The sequence below is a fragment of the Mustela nigripes genome, chromosome 13 (assembly GCF_022355385.1).
Source record: "Mustela nigripes isolate SB6536 chromosome 13, MUSNIG.SB6536, whole genome shotgun sequence".
NCBI lineage: Eukaryota > Metazoa > Chordata > Mammalia > Carnivora > Mustelidae > Mustela > Mustela nigripes.
In genome coordinates this window covers 6,145,616-6,165,029 of record NC_081569.1, presented here as the reverse complement: position 1 = coordinate 6,165,029, position 19,414 = coordinate 6,145,616, and the positions used below count along the sequence as shown (strand labels likewise).

The 19,414-nt window shown below is 48.3% G+C and overlaps 1 protein-coding gene across 4 annotated transcripts in view; it reads left to right on the top strand.

The window, feature by feature from the left end:
• FANCI (FA complementation group I) overlaps positions 1-19,413 on the top strand; it is an 85,849-nt gene extending 66,436 nt beyond the window's left edge. For 2 of the 4 annotated variants that reach the window (XM_059371593.1, XM_059371592.1), the window contains exons 24-38: positions 424-603; positions 5,294-5,460; positions 5,810-5,886; positions 6,773-6,889; positions 9,309-9,360; positions 10,380-10,507; positions 10,605-10,673; positions 10,840-10,933; positions 11,302-11,489; positions 12,604-12,657; positions 12,740-12,799; positions 16,656-16,727; positions 17,939-18,034; positions 18,303-18,410; positions 19,195-19,413. In XM_059371593.1, the coding sequence (XP_059227576.1) occupies positions 424-603; positions 5,294-5,460; positions 5,810-5,886; positions 6,773-6,889; positions 9,309-9,360; positions 10,380-10,507; positions 10,605-10,673; positions 10,840-10,933; positions 11,302-11,489; positions 12,604-12,657; positions 12,740-12,799; positions 16,656-16,727; positions 17,939-18,034; positions 18,303-18,410; positions 19,195-19,275 (1,543 nt within the window). In that variant the 3' untranslated portion in view covers positions 19,276-19,413. Of the gene's footprint in view, positions 1-423; positions 604-5,293; positions 5,461-5,809; positions 5,887-6,772; positions 6,890-9,308; positions 9,361-10,379; positions 10,508-10,604; positions 10,674-10,839; positions 10,934-11,301; positions 11,490-12,603; positions 12,658-12,739; positions 12,800-15,971; positions 16,222-16,655; positions 16,728-17,938; positions 18,035-18,302; positions 18,411-19,194 lie in introns of those variants that run through there. The other 2 variants (XM_059371594.1, XM_059371595.1) reach the window with 2 other exon arrangements.
• Position 19,414: the final 1 nt, after the last annotated feature.

Genomic DNA, 19,414 nt, shown 5'->3' with positions numbered 1-19,414 from the left:
TGGCAAATTCTAGGTCTTCCTTTAAAGAACTACCTTGAATTATTAATAGAAAAAATTTAGAAACAGTGGCCTACTGACGAAAAGTTAGGAATGGATCACAGTAAGGTATTCTAGGAAAATCAACGTGAGTAGCTTGAACACTGTAACAGATAAAAAGGGAAGAAAGAAAAACCAATGAATTGAAAAAGGAACAACAGTAACAAAACATGTAGGAAACTGGCATTTAAATCTTCCCAAGTAAAGGAATTGGGGGAGGGGAGGAAAGGAGGTCACCCTGAGAAGGAGGGTCGTAAAAAGAAGCTGTGGCAGTGGCCGGCATGGGCTGCCTGGAGGCTGTGGTTAAGAGCTTCCTAGGTTCTGCTCTTAAAACCGAATTCCGGATCCCAGTAGCAGTAACAGAATCTCTTCTCTCTCTCTCTCTAGGGACAGTACCCAAAGCCACGAAGAGAGCCTTTCTGTTCTGAGGTCCAGCAACGAGTTTATGCGCCACGCGGTGAGCGCAGCCCTGCAGAAGGTACAGCAGCTCAAGGAAACGGGGCATGTGAGTGGCCCTGATGGCCAAAACCCGGAGAAGGTCTTTCAGAATCTCTGTGATATAACACGGTAAGTCACTGTCCCCTCAGAAACCTGTTCCACTTGCTGTGGAATCTCCAACAGGGGAAGTTGGGGGAGGAGTTGAAGGCCGTTTGAACTTGGGCATGCCTTAAAAGTGCACTCACTGGTTCTGGGTCTTTTTTTTCTAGTCCTGCTTTGCTGTGGAGCATTAGGCACATAGAAAATGTTACTTTCTTACCAGGAATAAAGAGGCCTGTTACCTAATGACTAATTCATCAGCAGGTGGACATAACAATTTTAGCTGTATCTGCACCCAAGAACAAAGGACCAAAATGCTTGAAGCACAAACTGATAGCACTGAAGGGGATAAAAATAGCTCATCCCCCGTCAGGAACCAGTGGAGAACTGGTAGGTAGAATATCAAGAAGGACCTAGAAGACTTGAGCCGCACTTGTCATCCGGCTTGACTTCATGGGTATCTATACAATATTGAACAACAGCTTCAGAATGCACTTTTTTTTTTAATGTGCAATGGTATGTTCATCAAAATGGACCCTGTTTTGGGCCATAAAACAACACATTTTAAAAATAGAAATCAGTATGTTCTCTGAGCACAACAGAATTAAACAAGAAAGCAGTAGCAAAGTATTTTTAATTTTTAATGATCTTTTTTTAAACAACTGGATTATCCTTGTATGGTTGGAAATTAAGTGCATTTCTAAATAACTCGTAGAGAGGGAGTCAGAAGTCAGAAAATACTTTGAATAGAATGAAAATGAACACTACATTTCAAAATTTGTATGATTCAGCTAAAGCAGTGCTTAGGTAGAAATTTGTAACTGTCAGTGGTTACATTAGGAAAAAAAATCAAATCTGTACATTTCCACATTAAGAAAAGAAGAACAGATTAAAATGAAAGTTAGTAGAAGGAAGTAATAAAGACAAAATAGAATCATTGAAAAAAGAAACATGAATAAAATGAATAAAACCAGAAGCTGATTCTTTGAGATCAGTAAATGCAATAAATTGTAACCAGGCTGATGAGGGAAAGAGAGAAGATACAATTACAAATATCAGATATGAGGAAGAAGAGATAGTAGCTATAGATTCTACAGACAGTAAAAATTGTAGTAACAGTATGCTAATAAACGGGATTGCTTAAATGGACAAATTTTTTTGAACTCTGGAATAGGTAAACTGAATAATCCTGTGCCTATTTGAAGAAATTGAGAGGTGCCTGGCTGGGTAGTCAGAGGAGCATGTGACTCTTGATCTTGGGGTTTGTAAGTCGAGCCCCACGTTGGGTGTAGAGATTGTTTAAAATCATAATCTTTTAGGATGCCTGGGTGGCTCAGTCAGTTAAGCATCTGCCTTCAGCTCAGGTCATGATCCCAGGGTCTGGGATTGACTTCCACATCCGGCTCCTTGCTCAGCAGGGAGCTGGCTTCTCCCTTGCCCTGCCACTCCCCCTGCTTGTGCTTGCATGCGTGCTCTCTGTCAAAGCAAATAAATAAAAACTTCAACAGAATGATAATATCTTAAAAAAAAAAAAAAAGAAATTGAATTTGTGGTTCAAAATTTTCCCTCAAAGAAAACTCTGTACCTAGATGTCTTACTGATGAAATTTGTCAGATATTTAAGGAAGAAATTATATAGGGCACCTGGGTGGCTCAGTCGGTTAAGCATCGGTCTCTTGATTTCGGCTCAGAACATGGTCTCAGGGTCATGGGATCAAGCCCTGCATCAGACTCTGTGCTAGATGTGTAGCCTGCTTAAGATTTTCCCTTTCCCTTCTCCCCCCCCGCCCCCCACAAAAAAAAAAGGAAGAAAGAAAGAATACCAATTTATGCAAACTCTTCCAGAAAATAGGAGGGAACATGTCCTGACTCATTTATGAGGCCTGCAGTTCCCCAATGCAAAACCCAGTCAAAGACATCGTAAGAAAACTGACCAATTTCCCTTATGAATATACATATAAAAAATATTAGCAAGTTAAGCCCAGTAGTTGTAAGAAGGATGATGTAATTAAGCACAATATTTTCTCGGGAATGCAAAGTTGGCTCAAAATGTGTAAATGAGTCATAATTCATATCAACAGACTAAAGGAAAACACTCTGATCATCTCACTAGATGCAGAAAATTCAACATAAATTTGTGATCAAATCTCTGAGCAAACTAGGAATAAAAGAGAATTTTATCAATCCACGAAAACCTATGTCAGCAGCGTACTTAATGATTAAACGGACTGAATGCTTTCTCCCCTGTGCTCTCACTGTTGCTGTTCAGCATTATACTGGAGGCATAGCCAGTGCAGTAAGACAAGAAAAAGAAATAAAAGGCATCCACAGTGGGAAGGAAGAAATAATAGGGTCTTCAGGGATATTATGGTTGTCTGCATAAAAAATTCCAAAGACATTTTTAAAAAGCTACTAGATGTATTAAGTGAGCAATTTAGCAAGGTTGCAGAAAGCAAGGGCAGTATTTTTAAAATTGTATTTTTATTTACATGCTAGCAGTGAACAATTGAAAATTGAAGTTTAAAAACAGGACCATTTACAGTAACATCACAAAATGTGAACTTACTTGCAAATCTAACATGTAAGATTTATGTGATGAAAACTCAAGCATTAGAGCACAAAGAAGACCCAAGTAAATGTAAAGATGGATTTTATGTAAAATGTAAAAATGTCCACAGATTAGAAGATTCAGTATTGTCAAGGTGTGAATTCTTTGCAGATTGACCCATAGATTCAACACAATTTTATTTATTTATTTTTTTAAGATTTTATTTATTAATTTGACCGAGAGAGCACAAACAGGGGAAGAGGCCAAGGGAAAGGGAGAAGCAAGCTCCCTGCAGAGCAGGAGAAGCCCGATATGGGACTCGATTCCGGGACTCTGGGATCATGACCTGAGCTGAAGGCAGTGGCTTAACCAACTGAGCTACCCAGGTGCCCTCAACACAATTTTAATCAAAATTCTATCAAGCTTTATTTTAGTAATTGACAAGATGACTCTAAAATTTATGTGGAAAAGGTAAGGACCTAGATTAACTAAAACAAGTTTGAAATAAAAGAACCAAGTTAAAGGACTCACACTACCTGCTCTCAAGTCATATCAAGTTACTTTATTTAAGATCGTGTCATATTGGCAGAATCAGAGGAGCAGAGTAGAACAGAAATAGATCCCACAAATACATTCATTTGGTTTTTTACAACGGTGATAAAGTAATTTAATGGAGAAAAAAATTCTTTCAACAAATGGTTTTGAAACAGTTGGACATCCTTTTTTTTTTTTTTTTTTTGGTAAAGATTTTATTTATTTACTTGACAGAGACAATGAGAGGGGGAACAGAAGCAGGGGGAAGGGGAGAGGGAGAAGAAGCTCCCCACTGAGCAGGGAGCCCTGTGCCAGGCTCAATCCCAGGACTCTGGGATCAGGGCCTGAGCTGAAAGCAGACACTTAACAACTGAGCCACTCAAGCACCTCAGAACAGCTGGACATCCACTTTTCAAAACAATGAACCTTTATTCATTCCACACATCATAAAAAATTAACTTTAACTTAAAATGGGTCAGAGACATAAATGTAAAACCAAAAATTGTAAAACATCTAGGGGAAAACAGAAAAATCTTCGTGATCTTATTTTAGATAAAGATTTCTTAGAGCACCAGAAGCACAAGCTATATTTTAAAAAAAAGAAATTTAACTGTGCTCTTTGAAAAGCACTCTTAAGGAGATTAAAAGACAAGTCACAGATGAGGAAATATTTGCAAAGCACATGTCTAATGAAAGACTGGTAGCCAGAGTATATAAAGAACTCTCAAGCTTAAATAAGTTTAAGATAGCAAACAACCAAACTTAAAAATGGGCAAAGTATTTGAACAGCTACTTTAAAAGAAGACCAGTAGGTGGCAAATAAGGACACACAATAATTCGTTCATGAACTAAAACATAACAAAAAGACTGACAATACCAAAATATCATGGATATGGAGGCATTTGAACTCTTACACACCGCTGATGGAAATGTAAAAAGGTACGACCGCTTGAGAAAACAGTTTGGCATTTTCTTCAGAAGTTAAGCACGCACCTAGTATGAGCTACACATTTCACTGTTAGGTATTTACCCAAAAGAAGTGAAAGCATCTGTCCATATAAAGGTTTGTGATTTGTAGCTCTGTTCATAATAGAACTTGCAAACAACTCCCACATCCTATCCAGCTGAGTGGAGAAACTGGTGCATGTGTGCAGGGGAATGCTACTTAGCATAAAGGGGATAAACCACCCACACATGCTGCCACACGGCTGACTCTCAGAAGCACATGCTAGTAGCAGACTAGACTCTGAAGAGCTACCATTTTTACCTGCTGTTTTGTAAATAACAAAAGCATAGAGAGGAATCAGATCAGTGACTGGAAAATCGGCGGCGGGGTACAGAGCGGTGTAAGGGAGCTTTTGGGATGACAGAAATACCTTGGGTGTGGGGATGATTACACAACTGTATAAGTTTGTTAAAATGCATTGAACGGTACATGTACAGGATATGAATTTTATGGCATATAAAACTGTACCTCCCTGAACCTGACATTAATAAAATCACTTCTCTGGGGCGCCCATCTGGCTCCGCCAGTAGAATGTGCGACTCTGGATCTCGGGGTCATGAGTTCCAGCCCAATGTTGGATGTAGAGCTGACTTAAAAATAAAATCTCTGCTTAACCACTTTTCTTTTCCTCAGGGTCTTACTTTGGAGATACACCTCCATCCCTACTTCAGTGGAAGATCTAGGAAAGAAAGAGAAAGGGAAGAGCATCTCCCTGCTGTGCTTGGAGGGCTTGCAGAAGGTCCTCGGTGCTGTGTCACTGTTCTATCAGCCCAAGACCCACCACTTTCTCAGGGCTCTGGGTGAGCATTTCAGCTTTGCTAAATTGGCTTCCTGTGGGTTTCTCTTTCTTAACCAAACCTCTAGATTCTATTTGCTCATGTACCAGAGGACACCTGAGAGCAGTCCTAATGTTTGTTGCTAAGGAGTGACATCTAGTGGATTCAGAATTGGCATTTACCGGCTTTTACACGTGACTGCAAATTGAAAGATAGTGCTACAAAATTGCAGAGCGTTAGGAATACATTTAAATCTGCCCCCAGACTTACTTTTTTTTTTGGCTTTCTAAAATTTTGGCTTAATGTTAAAAGGCCAAAAAAGCATAGGAAGTCCGTCCATTTCAAAGAAGATCACATTCTTTTCCTTTCCTAGATGTCACAGATAATGAGGGAGAAGAGGCGGAAGACAGCATCAGTCACAGAACAGCGTTCCAGATCCGGCAGTTCCAGGTAGGAGGCCCGGGCACGCTGCCCTGCTTGCCTGAGGGCCCTGCGGGGGAACTGTCGGCTGGGCCAGCTGGTGGGGGCGGGCAGACAGCGAGCGAGAAGGTTGGGATTTCTGGGTCATCATCCAAACCAGCAGGACATAGCTCTGTGCGTGAAGGTAATGGCCTGTGGCACCGTCGCCTCCGAGAGTCACTGAGTTGATAAGAAGAGGTGGCCGGGGGCCCATTAGTGTATGGAGCATGTCTTTGCCTCATGCGTGTGGTATGGTCTGGCTTCGTCGGATTGCACAGACCGGACAGTGAAGCCTGCCAGTCTCTAACCAGTGGTTGTCACAATATCAGGATCTTCTGTCACAGAGGATTTCTTTAACATACAATTACAGAGCTCCTGCTATGTGCCAGGGACTGTTCTAGGTGTTGGGGGTGTAACAGGAGAAAAACAAAATCCCTCCCCCTGGAGAGCTTTCCCTGAGTGGGGAGAGCGGCTGACAGATAAAAGAGTATTTCAGGTGGCGAGAGGGAGACAGGGCAAGGGAAGGCGGGGCAGAGCTGGGGCCGGGGCACCGTCCATGCCCGACGTCCGCGGAGGGCCTCAGAGGGTTACGAGCCTTCCAAAGTTGGGCGCACTGCATTGTTCATTCCTAACGCCCATTTGGCAGAGGGTTAGAGGAGGAGGAGTCCATAGTTTTCAAGGGAACACTCAGATTTGGGTCGAGAACAGGGTAGGAAATGACTTGTTCAATCCAAGTTTATTTTCAGGCTTTGTCCCCTTGGGATTTTGATCGCTTTGAATCCTTTCTGTCCCGGCCTTAGGAGTCTCTGGCTAGATGTCTCTTCTCCGTGACAGGAACATGCCTGCTAACGTTTCCGCGTGTACCTTCCTTTCCCAGAGGTCTCTGTTGAACTTACTTAGCAGCCAAGAGGAAGACTTCAACAGCAAAGAAGCCCTCCTGCTAGTCACTGTTCTCTCCAACTTGTCCAAGCTGCTGGAGCCCTCCTCCCCTCAGGTAGGAGCACTGCTGCTGCAGCCCTCCGGCAGCCCCCCTCAGAAGGCCAGGAGTCCTGCATCTTAGACGTACAGTTGACCCTTGAGTAACACAGGCTGGAACTCTGTGGGTCCCCTTACACCTGGATTTTTTTCTGATAAATACAGCACAGTACTGTAAATATCTTTTCTCCTGATGAGTTTCTCGATAACCTTTTCCTTTCTCTAGCCTACCTATTGTAAGAATACAGTATATAATACATACCACATACAGAATAAGTGCTACTTGACAACTGATACGATGGGTAAGGCAGATGTCTGGTCCATGGCAGGCTATCAGTAGTGACGTTTTTGAGGAGTTAGAAGTTCTCCATAGAGTTTCGACTGCTAAGGGGGTCAGTGCCCCTAACCCTTGTAGTTTTCAAGGATCAACTGTATATATCTAACTGTCCTCTTTATATCTCTAAGTAGTAGAAGATCTGGAAAATGCACCCTTTCTCATATGGTGCTTCTACCATGACGTAATTACGTGCAGCCGTGGAGGGCATGAGCATACACGGCTCTTGGTTTGGCCGCTGCCCTGACCCTTGTCAGCAGTGAGCACTCTGGAAAAAAGATCTTGTTTATCTTTGGTTACTTCAACCTTCTTAGCTTGTGTTTTTACTCACTCTTGATGTTTGCTCTTTTCTAAGAGGAAAGTGTATGAATTATCATGAAGGTAGCTGACATGGAGCACTTGACCTTCTCAGCAAGGTCAGCTGGTACGAAGTTTGGGAGAAATTCAGCAAAAGGGGATTAAGTCAGAAAGCGTGACTATAATCCCAAAGCAGAAGGAACTCTGTGAGATGGCTTGTGTGTATGTGCACGTAGGTAAGCACACGTCCGTAGAAACGTGGACAACCTGAGCGCTCACACACAGGGAAGAGAGGGGCCCCGTTTTGTAGGTCTGATCCATTGTGGAGCAATTCCCCTGTAGGATGCCGTAGAGCACCCTTGATGCCTCGGGCTGTGTGCTCCGACCACATCTGCTTCCCGATCCGTGAGGAAGACCGGCTCCCCACGTGAGCCCTTGCCTCCAGAAGAGCTAGTCTTGAGCGGACTGTAGCCTGGGCGGTGCCGGAGTGCTGCAAAGCCAGCCCTAGCGTCCTGTTCCTACTCCCCGTGGCCCAGAGAAAGTCTCTCTTCCCAGCCATTTCTGTCGTCCTAGCAGCGGCCGCTCCTCCCGCTCTGCCTTCCGCCTCCTTGTTTCCTGCTGCTGCAGCAAACAGAACACGAGGAAGGAAACAGCCACGGGGGCAGCGGGCTGGGGGAGGTTTGAGGAAAGTAGATGGACTTGGAAAGGCTCATAGATACAGGATAATTTTTCTCATTCAAAATGCATGAACCACCTAGCCCTGTAACTTGAGGTACTCTCGCCCAAATTTTTTAAAGTTTCATTTTGAATGGATAGTAAAGTCCTGTCATTTGAGAACCGGAAATGGTAAGATTCGCAGCGAACGGTCTTCCTGCTGCCCCTGTCCTCGGACACCTGCTCCGTTCTTTCCGCCCAAATAAGTAAATAACCTTTTTCGTTTCTGATGTGTCCTTCAAGAGTTTCTTTATTCCTGCGGAAGCAAATATGAACATGGATTCTTATTCCCAGCCCTGTCCGTCTTCGTGCAAAAGCTTGTTTGCCTCCTGCTTATTACTTTAACACCGTGTTCTGGAGACCTTTTTACATCCGTTCACAGAGACCTTTCAGAATTAGCCTCTGAATTTATTTTTTACCCCAAGAGGTCAAACTTTGAGTTATTACTGTACTTAAGCGTACTGCATTTCTTTGCCTTTATGGCTGAAAACCTGTTCCAAAGAGCTGCTGAATTGAGCTCGAATGTGCGTCTGGCAGCGCAGGGCCCTGCTGTCCCAAGACCTAGAGCCTCCTCTCCTTACCTGAGAAAACTCCGTCTGGGGTGCTGCTGCTTCCTTTTTTCCCTTGCTCCTTTCTAGCCTCCTCTGGCCTTCCGGCTCCTAGAGGCTGATCCTGCTCTCTTCATAGCCAGATCTTACTCTCGTCCCCTGCATCTCCCCGGCACACTGACCTCCTTAAAGATGTCTCCGATGTGAAGTGTGTGAGGCATGGGAAAGGGAAAGGCGCGTTAGCCCTGGACCATGGTGGGAGTGGGAGGAGGAAGCTTAGAGGGCAAGAGCCTAGATGCCAGAACCTTCAGCCCTTCATGAGCGCACAGACTTTGAGAATTGAGTCAGATGTTACTGCATTACAAGAGAAGGATTTGTAATTCTTATCATTCTTGGCTTATTTTTACACTGTTAGTAGATTTCCACCTTAGATGCAGGCGCACGTTTTGGCAGGTGATGAAAATTGGAAAGGTGTCTTGTCGTCTGACAACAGCTAGATTTGTCTGTCTCGTGGCATGTTTCTTTAATATCTGAATGTTCTCTAGTTTGTGCAGATGTTATCCTGGACATCAAAGATTTGCAAGGAAAACAACCAGGGTAAGTTTCCTTCCTTGTTTCCTTTTAGGCTTTATGTAAAATCATCATTTCCAAATGGTATTTAGAAAAGGAAAGGTACTGGGGCACCTGGATGGCTCAGTGGGTTAAGCCTCTGCCTTCAGCTCAGGTCTTGATTTCAGAGTCCTGGGATCGAGCCCTGCATCTGGCTCTCTGCTCTGCGGGAAGCCTGCTTTCCCCCTTCTCTCTGCCTACTTGTGATCTTTTTCTCTCTGTCAAATAAATAAATAAATAAAACCTTAAAAAAAAAAAAAAGGAAAGGTATTCATTACACAGTCACTAGAGTGACCAAAATGAAAAAGAGCCATGCCCGTGGCTGGTAAGCACACAGAGTGGTCGGCCCTCCCACTCAGCACAAGCAGAAGGCCTCGTTCGTGTAGCCAACGGGAGGACTGTTGGGCGGTGTGTGCTCACGGTCCAGCAGCCCCACTCTGGGCCCTGCAGGCCGCCGGTTCTCCCGGCCGCACTGTGTCCGTAGGTAGAAACAAACCCACGTGTTGGTCGGCAGTGGAGGGGGTGAAGGCGTGGCGATGCACATAGGCAGCCGAACCCTGAGCAGCTGTGAGAATGGCAGGCCACCAGCACCCAACACGCAGGGATTGCACAGACCCGTTGAGAGGGAATGCTTCCCGCATGAGTCCATTTGGATCAGGTTCAAAATCGGACACCCCAGATGTGATGGTAGAAGTCAGGAGAGCAGGTGCCTTGCTGGGGCAAGTGAGGTAGGAGGGGGTTTCTGGAGGTGTTGGTAGTGTTTTGTTTCTTGATCTGGGCACTAGTTCCTCAGCAACAGTGACCGGAGAATGATAGGAAACCTCTGCCTTGTTTGGCCCTGTGGACAGGAGTGTAGCTTGTGGGAGAGCTGCCTTGGACGACTGTGTCCAGTGCTGGGATAGCATACGTGGGACGCGACAGGCTGCATTTCTGGTTAGGCCCCCTGTCCCCTGAAGACTGACTGGGTCAGAGCTTACCTTTTCATTTTCTTTCCTTCCCACTCTTAGAGGACCCTTCGTTTTGCAAGGGCTTGATGAATCTGCTCTTCAGCCTCCACGTTCTGTACAAGAGTCCCGTCACCCTGCTGCGTGACTTGTCCCAGGACATCCATGGGCATCTCGGAGACATAGACGAGGTACGGCAGCGAGCCTTCGCTGCAACACGCTGACTGGGGCTGGAGCTCGGGGCCCAGCCTTCCTGCAATCCCATCTCCTCTGTCTCTGCCTCCTCAGGATGTAGAGGTAGAGAAAACGGACCACTTCGCGATGGTGAATTTGAGAACAGCTGCTCCTACTGTGTGTGTAAGTGTGGACCACCAAGCCATGGGAAACGGCCTTGTCATTCCTCCCATGTTTCTCCCTGCGAAGAGCACACTGTAGTGGCTCGTGTTTCTGGACGGACCTGGTGGTTCTGTTGCTCCAACAGCTGCGCGCAGGGAGCCATGCCAGGCCTTCTTTTCTTTTACAGTTGCTTGTTCTGAGTCAGGCTGAAAAAGTCCTAGAAGAAGTGGACTGGCTGATCACCAAGCTTAAGGGACAAGTGAGCCAAGAAATTGTCTCAGGTAAGGTGCGCTCAGGGTGGAGTCACAAGGATTGTGATGAGAGCGGGTCCCCAGAATCCAGATTGCGTAAAATCCAGATTGTGTAAAATCCAGGTTGCGTAAAAGTGCAGCTCGTAAGCCAGGGAGCGGGGGAAAGTGCAGCTCGTTTGTTAGTTGGCTTGAGCCGGATTTCCAGTGCGATGGAAAAAGTAGACGGTAGTGTGGCTTATGATAGAAGGGCTATTGATTGACTGTGCATGATGGATTGCATGCTCGTTGTCCGCAAAAACTTCCCGTTTCATCACGCTTAGTAGATTTCTACATCTCCTTCACTTTAACTAGAAAATAAGGTCAGTGGTTTTGAGTGCGCCAATTTCATTTCCCCCCAGAAGAGCCCTCCTCTCAGGCAACCCGCCTACATCATCCCATCGAGAAAGCCATCATCATGCAGCTGGGAACTCTGCTTACCTTCTTCCATGAGCTCGTACAGACGGCCCTGCCATCGGGCAGCTGTGTGGACATCTTGTTAAAGGACCTTTGCAAAATGTACACCATTCTCACAGCACTTGTTAGATATGTGAGTATCCGGGAGATGACCCGCGTCCCTCCTGCCCTGTCGCCCCAGCCAGCTGGAGACCCAGCCAGGGCCCCGCTCTCCGCGGGGGAAGACCCCCTTGCAGAGCTCTTGCCTACCCCTGTGCAGGCTGTGGTTTGATTCTGGTTTGGTCAGTGGGTGGCGGGTGTCTCCAAAGGCCAGGAAAAAATAGCAGTTGACGGCGTAATTCTAAATCTTCTTTTAGAGGTCTCCCCCATCCTTTTGGGGGGGCAGGCATTAAGTGTGTGGCATCCGCTTGAGAGTGAGTGCCTCTTTAGGACTTAATCTAATCTACGGCTGTAGAATTCAGCAGACACTTCATTGCATGCAAAATGGTACTATTTCAAACCAGTCTGGGCACTAAAGAGGTGTTTATTCCTTATTTTGTTCCTTTAACAAGTAGGTGTTAAATGCCTTACAGGTCAGGTGCATGGGTAGGAGAAAGGTTATTAATTTTAAATGCGAGGCATGTTCTGCCCTGGGTTTGAGTTGATGCTCTCTAGTGTCTGTCAGCAGGGAACCCTTCTCCTGCACTTGGAATAATTGTGGTCCTCAGCAGACACTCAGCAGGAAGTAGGCACGGGTGATGTGGTTCTGATTCTAGCAGTGATCCATGTTAAATACCTAGAAGGGCCTAGACAACCCAGAAAGGACGGTAGACCGCCGTGTGGTGTCCCCAAGCTGCAGCATGGCCATCTCAGAAGGTGCGGCTCTGGCCACACGGTGTGTCTCTTAAACTTCCCTGCTGGAAATACTGAAAGTCTCTTCTCTTTACTGGCATTTTTAAAGGAAAAACAGGAAAGTCACTGGTTTTCTAGATGCAGGAGCCACTGGCCTGAAGAGCTTTTACGGCAGTAAGATAACGAGTCAGAAACGGAAGCCCTTCGTTCGTTGTCTGTGACTGGGAGGCTCAGGAGCTTTGAGGAAGGAACAGAGGCAGCCTAGTGCTAGGATTCTCCATGAATGTGCGAGCTTGTTTCCTTTCCCTCGGCTGCCAGCAGCGAGTCCCACTCCCTTAGCTCGTGACTCTGCTGCAGGCGTCCGGGGACGGGGACGTTGACCGAGGATGTCAGCTAATCTGGGAATCTTTGGTTAGTATCTCCAGGTGTGTCAGAGCGCCGGAGGAATTCCGAAAAATATGGAAAAGCTGGTGAGTTGAAGATGCTTTTCCTGGGAATGGGGGAAGCCGTCCCTTCCTGCAGTTACGTTGGTTTCCTTGTCTTTTGCTGCAGGTGAAACTGTCCGGTTCTCATCTGACCCCCCTATGCTATTCTTTCATTTCTTACATACAGGTAAGTGACTCAGTACCGGAATAGATCTGCCTGGAGGAAGGGACTTGTGTCTCCGGGGGGGCTGCGTGGTCCCGGAGCCCAGTGTCCATGCAGTTTCTTCCCTATTTGCCGTAAACCAAAGGTTTCACTTGGAAGTGGAAGCCAAGGCTTGAGGTATTTACAGCGAAGAAACCTTTAGTCATGCAAAGAAAAAAGTTCTTAATTTGGAGAAAGTGGTCAGCTGGCATTTGGAGCAGGGAAGGAACATGCCTGCTGGCACTGTGACTTGGTTTGTATTGATTCTAAATCAAGCCGTGGGCTGTCCTGCGGCGAGTGAGTAAAGTAGCAGGGGGCACGTGAAGGCTGACGTCCGATGGTGCGCGTACGTGGGGGCCCAGCCCTTCCACGGAGTGGAGGGCAGGTGGGCTAGTCTTGTCCGGTGCCCAGACCCCTTTCTCCTCCTCCTAAATGAAGAAAGTAATGGGCTCCTGCAGGACTAGGAGGAATTTTCAGTGTCCGCCAGTCACAGATCCCACCAGGTTCTTGTCATACCTGACGATTGTTACTTTGGCTTATTAAACGGGGATTGTAGGCCTCTGCGTTATGGACATCTCTTGAGCCAGATAATTCCTTGATGTGCGGCCTCTAACCTGCATTCTGGGTTATTTAGCAGCGTCCTGGCCTCTATCCACCAGATGCCAGTAGCGGCCCCCAGTTATGATAACCAGAAATGCCCCTAGAAATTGCCAAATGTCCCAAAAGGGCAAAATCACCTCCAGTTGAGACCCTGTGGCTTCAATACATGACGACCCACGGTCTCCCGAGGCCACTTAGTCCCAGGTCGAGTGAAGAGTATCACGGGCCGTTACTCATCTTCACCGAACCGAGCAGATGTGCACTGAGTCAACCTCAGCCAAAAGTCCAGAACCAGTTGTTACAGCGGTGGATTGGGACCGCTTTGTAGCGGTGCCCACGTGCTTTCTACCTCTGGGTTGTGCACAGACGCATCTTCCTATCGGTAACTGTTTCATTCTGTGCCAGAAGGGGGTTCCCTCCCCTCCCCTGGTGCATCCGTGACCCAGGAGCCGGTCACCTGGGTTGGGCCAGAGGAGCTCCGAGTCGTGCGCTGCTAGCTAAGGTTCTGTCATCTTGCCTTTGTACCACGCTTGCGATCTGGGTCAGGCCTCCCGTTTGGCAACAGCGTAGGCCTGCTCTCACCAAGCTGTTGCTTCTGGCCTCTCCTTTAATCTCGCGTGCATGCTTGCTCAGAAATGTTCACGTAGGTGCCGTCCTGTCAGACCCGTCTCTTGTCTGAATAGGGGATGTATCCCTCCTCTCCTTGGTTAGGTTTGGAGTTCCCCGTCTCCAGGAAGGCCCCATTTCACAGAGTTAACTGCACAGACTGAGACAGTCCTCAGAAAGGAGGAGTCTGAGCAAGTACCTGTACATGTTTCTCACCTTGCAGATTCACGGTACTCATGAGCACAGCAAAGTGGCCGAGAGGTCCCACGCTGATTAAATACGTTCCGTGTACTTTTCAAGTTCAAGAACTTTTTTTCTTTTTTTCCTTTTTTAAATAACAAGTGCCGTTTGGCAGAATAGCAGTCCAAAGAGTACAGCTTGGAAACTAGTGCTGTAAGACCATATTCGTTTTACCAGAGCGGCGAACACGCAGAGAACCTTCCCCGGGCTCTCTAGGATCCTGGCCTGGCGTTAGGTCAGGCTTCTCTCCCTCAGCCCCTTAATCCTCCTCACTACCTCGTGAGTCAGGAGTTGCCCAGTGTAAGCAACTGGAAAGGAGGAGAGGCGAATGCAAAGAACAGAGCCAGTCCAGAGGCAGACACTGAGCCCAGGAAGTCTGGCCCCACGGCAGGGGTCAGCAGACGTTTTCTCTAAGAGGCCAGAGAGTAAACGTTGCAGGCTGTGGTCGGTTACGCTGCCCGCCTCTGCCGTCGTGACAGAGGGGCAGGTCAGGCCGCCTGGGCAGCGGCTCGGACAAGACAAGCAGGGACTGGATTTGGCCAGCGCCTGCTCCAGGACCCGCTGACGCTGGTGGGCGTGTGAGCTGTTAGAGGGCCTTGAGTTGGTGTTTCTCAGCCCATTCTCAAGCACTGTCTGCTGGGAGTCTCCAGGCTTCTCCTAGACTGTTTCCCCGCATCACACAGAAACCAGTTCGCTAATTCTCAGGCTGCCCTCCCCAGCCGCACCCGCGGTTGACTGGAAGCCATACACGAGTCGGCTGATCCACAGCCAGACATTCTCCTCGGACGGTGAGACGTGCTTCGTGAGCAACCTTGGGCAAAAAGCCTCTGGTTCCTTTAATTCCAGCTCAGCCAGAAACCAGGATTGCATCTCCCACGTGATTCAGAGAGCTGTTATTCTCTTAAAGCCGCTTCTTTTTTCCCCCGCACAGCCTTGGGTCTCTGTCAGTGGGACACAAGCAACGAAAACCAATACTGCAAACCCCTTAGCGTCCTGCTCCGAGCTTGCCTCTTCACACCTCTTGGGGCGCGTGGGGGGGGGTTCAGTTGGTTCAGCATCCGCCTTCAGCTCGGGTCATGATCCCAGAGTCCCGAGACTGAGCCCCACGTCAGGCTCCCTGCTCAGCGGGGAGTCTGTCTCTCCCTCTGCCTGCCACTCCCCCTGCTTGTGCTCTCTCTGACAAGTGAAATCTTTAAAAATAAAAAATAAATAAAAGAGGGGCGCCTGGGTGGCTCAGTGGGTTAAGCCGCTGCCTTCGGCTCAGGTCATGATCCCAGGGTCCTGGGATCGAGCCCCATATCGGGCTCTCTGCTCAGCAGGGAGCCTGCTTCCTCCTCTCTCTCTGCCTGCCTCTCTGCCTGCTTGTGATCTCTCTCTGTCAAATAAATAAATAAAATCTTTAAAAAAAAAAAAAAATAAATAAATAAATAAAAGATACCTCCTCCAGCTGGGATTTTTAGTCCTCCTGAATCACCAGGAATGGGCAGTGGACAGGGACTGATTGAAGGAGTTTCAGCAGAGTTCTGTCTATGGCAGCCTCCCTGCCCCTCTCTTCAAAGGGCCTCGCCCTCTACCCTGTGTTCCAAAGCTAAAAGTAGACTTCTTCACACCAGCCCCTCTCGAGTCCCTGCCATTTCTCAGTTTCCAGGACATGCCACATGGACTCCTGCTTCTCCCGTGGTTCCAGTGGTACACTTCTCACCATTTTCAGGTCTCTGTTTCTCATTCTCTGACTTGTGGCGTGGGGCAGGCGTGTTCATCCACAGGCAGGCACAGAACGCCCCTTCAGGTAGAAGTGCCCGTGTTTCGTGTAGCTCACATGCGGTGCGGGTCTGTACTCTCTGCTGCCTTATCCTCGGCTCCCTTATTCTGTGCCCAGAATAAGCTCTTTATTCTGCGATACTGACAACACAGGTATGTGTTCCTAGAATCTTTAAACCTTCCTCAAGCTTGTAACCACATGGCACATGAGACGTGTCTGCGGTCCCTAAGTGGAAAGACGAAAGGCCCTGGGAGCCACCTCTGGTTTCCTCTCCTTCATGGAAACCCTTGGAGCCAACTGCCCCGTGGGGAAATCGAATTCCTGCTGCCATCCTAACAGTCCCCATTGTCACCAACCTTTTGGCTGGCCTGGTGTAAGAACAGTCAGTCCTGCCTTCACTTCCATGTGCTAGTACTAAGAGCAAGATTGTAAACTTCCCAACAAGACCCCCAAAATATCCGAGGATCATAAAGCGTTACAAAATGTTCCCCGTTTTCCAGCATCTGCCGCTGGTTCTCTCTTCGCCCAGACTTGGTCCCCTTACGAGGCCCCCCATATTCTGCCGTAATCGCATTCTTAGGAAGTTACCACCATCATCTCCGGCAATGAGAGAATCTGTTTCTGTGTCTTTAGAACAAGAAAAGTCAGAGCCTGAAATGTACAGGAGAGAAGAAGGGGAAAGCAGCCGCGGTTGCCACAGCCATGGTAAGCAGCTGCCACTCGCAGACACGGTGCTGGGCAACTGTGACTGCATGCAGGGACAGAAGCCAGTCCCTGGGAGCCCACGTGTGGCGGGATTCCATTTACAGGGCAGGTCCAGGACAGGCAGATCTAGAAAGATGGAACGTACATTAGTGGTTGTCCAGAGCCGGGGGAGCCTGCAGAAACGGGTAGCAATTCCTGGGGGGGATGAAAATGCCCTGCGCTTGGTCATGGCAGTGGCGGTGGTTAAACAACTCTGGGTACTGAGCCCTAGATTGGTCAGCTGCGGGCCATGTGCTTTGTAGCTCGTAACGCTCTTACCGAAACGTGTGTGGGGCTGCTGCTCAGCTCAGATTGTGTTCAGAAGGAGCGTTTTTTCCCTCTGAACCAAAAGCCACATATTTTATTTAGGAAGCCCTCGAACATCTTAAGCTTTTTCTTTAAAAATGACAATGGTTTAGGATTCTCGTTGGGAGGGAGTTGTTTTAGGAAAAGTTAATGAGCCCAGTAGATGCTCCCTGAAGGAAATGAAAGGGGCAGGGCGGGAACACGGACGAGGTCGCTCTAGGACGCTGCTGGCAAAGGTCCCGTCCGCAGCATTGGGGGCAACTGCCGAATTTCAGGAGCTCCGACCCCACTCGTGCCCTTTCCCACAGGAGTGGAGGCTAGAAGCCCGCGTACAGGAGGGTCCTAGCGGTGTTGTTTGTAAAAGCAAGTCCTGAAAAAACCGAGATGCCTACCAAGTGGACTAGCTAAATGGGTTTGACAGTGCATCATACTGTAAGACATGGGCCTGAGAAAAATAAAAGTTTAATGTTCAGATACAGAATTATCTCCAAGGTCATGTTTTTTTTTTCCCCCCCAAATCCTCATTCGTGGCCTTTATTAAATTAAAAAAACACAGCAGTGTGCACCAGAATGAGCTCCTGGTGTTGGGGTATCAGGTCAGGGACACAACCAGATTTCTCCAAGAGGCCCTTCTTTCAGCCGGTGGTCTACAAAACCGTAAATCCCAGGGGATTATCGACGGGGATTCAGTGCTCTCTCCAGTCCTCTGACGAGATTAACTGCCGGAAATCGTAGGTTACCAGAACATAAGGAACCCTGTGTTTGATTGGCAGACAGACTAGCTTTCTCCTGCCGCCGACTGCTTCAGAGGACACTTCAGAAACCTCTGAATCTGAAACTCAGGTCTTCCCTTCTTTGCCCTGCAGGCCAGAGTTCTCCGAGAAACCAAGCCCATCCCTAATCTCATCTTCGCCATTGAGCAGTATGAGAAATTCCTCATCCACCTTTCGAAGAAGTCCAAGGTAAACACACACAGCCGTGCCACTGTTCCCACGGACCTGGGAGGGGCTGCGCAGACTGAAGCAGCACAGAGTGGTGGGAAAGAAAATAGAACCCTCTCTCTTTGCTCCTCGTGGTCTGATGCCCTGAGTTCAGCTATCACTTGGGAACTCTGGGAAAAGGCCATGGGTGTGTGCGCTTTAAGGAGGAACTGAAGGGTTGTTGAGGCCGTTGCTGGCGGGGCCTGTTCTGGCCGGAGGAGAACATGCCCACAGCCCGGTCCTGTCCTAGGTGAACCTGATGCAGCACATGAAGCTCAGCACCTCGCGAGACTTCAAGATCAAAGGGAACATCCTGGACATGGTTCTCCGGGATGAGGAGGCAGATGAACCCGAAGAGGTCAGTGCCTGCTTCCAACCAGAGCGCGGGACGCCCGCCGCCCCCCGATTGTGGGTAGCCTCGATGGGAGCAGCCCAGGAGGGCGGGGAGGACCCCCCCCCCCGAGGAAAAGGCAAGGCCGGCACGGCCGACACTAAGGGCTGTGGATTTCAGACCACATGGGAGTCCCCCACATTGGCACACAGGTGGGGCAGACCTTTCCAGAATGGGGGTGAGGACACAAGTTCTTACTATGGGTCTTTCTCGTGACCTTCTGAACCCCTGGAAGGTGACTAGCCCCAGGGTTGTGGCTCAGCAACCAGTTGGTAGAACCTCTCTTCCTCTTGCCTGGCTCGGGTGCGGCTTTTCCAGGTCCCTCGCCCCCGTGCCCTTTAGTTGTGCGGTTGTAGACCCGACTCCAGGGAGCTCCCCGTACTGCCGCAGCTCAGGTGTGTGTAGGGTGGAAGTTCACACTGCCGGCTTCTCAGAGAGCTCAAAGCTGCATTCTTCACGTATCACTCCGCAGGCAGTAATGCACCTGGCCCCATGCGGTCAGGGGGCTTGGGGAGGCACAGAGGCGCCTGTTCTCTCACCCCCTGCCTCTGCCCTGCAGAAGGGCCTCGGTGCTGGCTGCTCAGCCCCGTGGCAGGCCTCCCTGTTCCTCCACAGACAGAACCACCTTTCGGAGAAGGAGAGAAAGCAGGACTACCACAGGCTTTCATGAGAAGATAAAGGATTTTTGTTTTTATTTCCACGGCCTCTGAGCAGGCTTATCACATTTGAGCATTAACTTCTCTCCCGCTAGGGCACTGCATCAGAGCACGAGGGACAGAACAAAGAACCAGCCAAGAAGAAAAGGAAAAAAGAAATGAAATGCCTGAGTTAATGTGAACTTTGGGGCTTCTGCTTTCTTTTTACCCAACAAGCAACAGTGCCCCGTGTCCTACAGCCTGTGCCACTGGTGGCATCTTGGCTCTGAACCCACTGGACTCTGCCACACTTTCCCTCGGAGGCAGGCCGTCTAG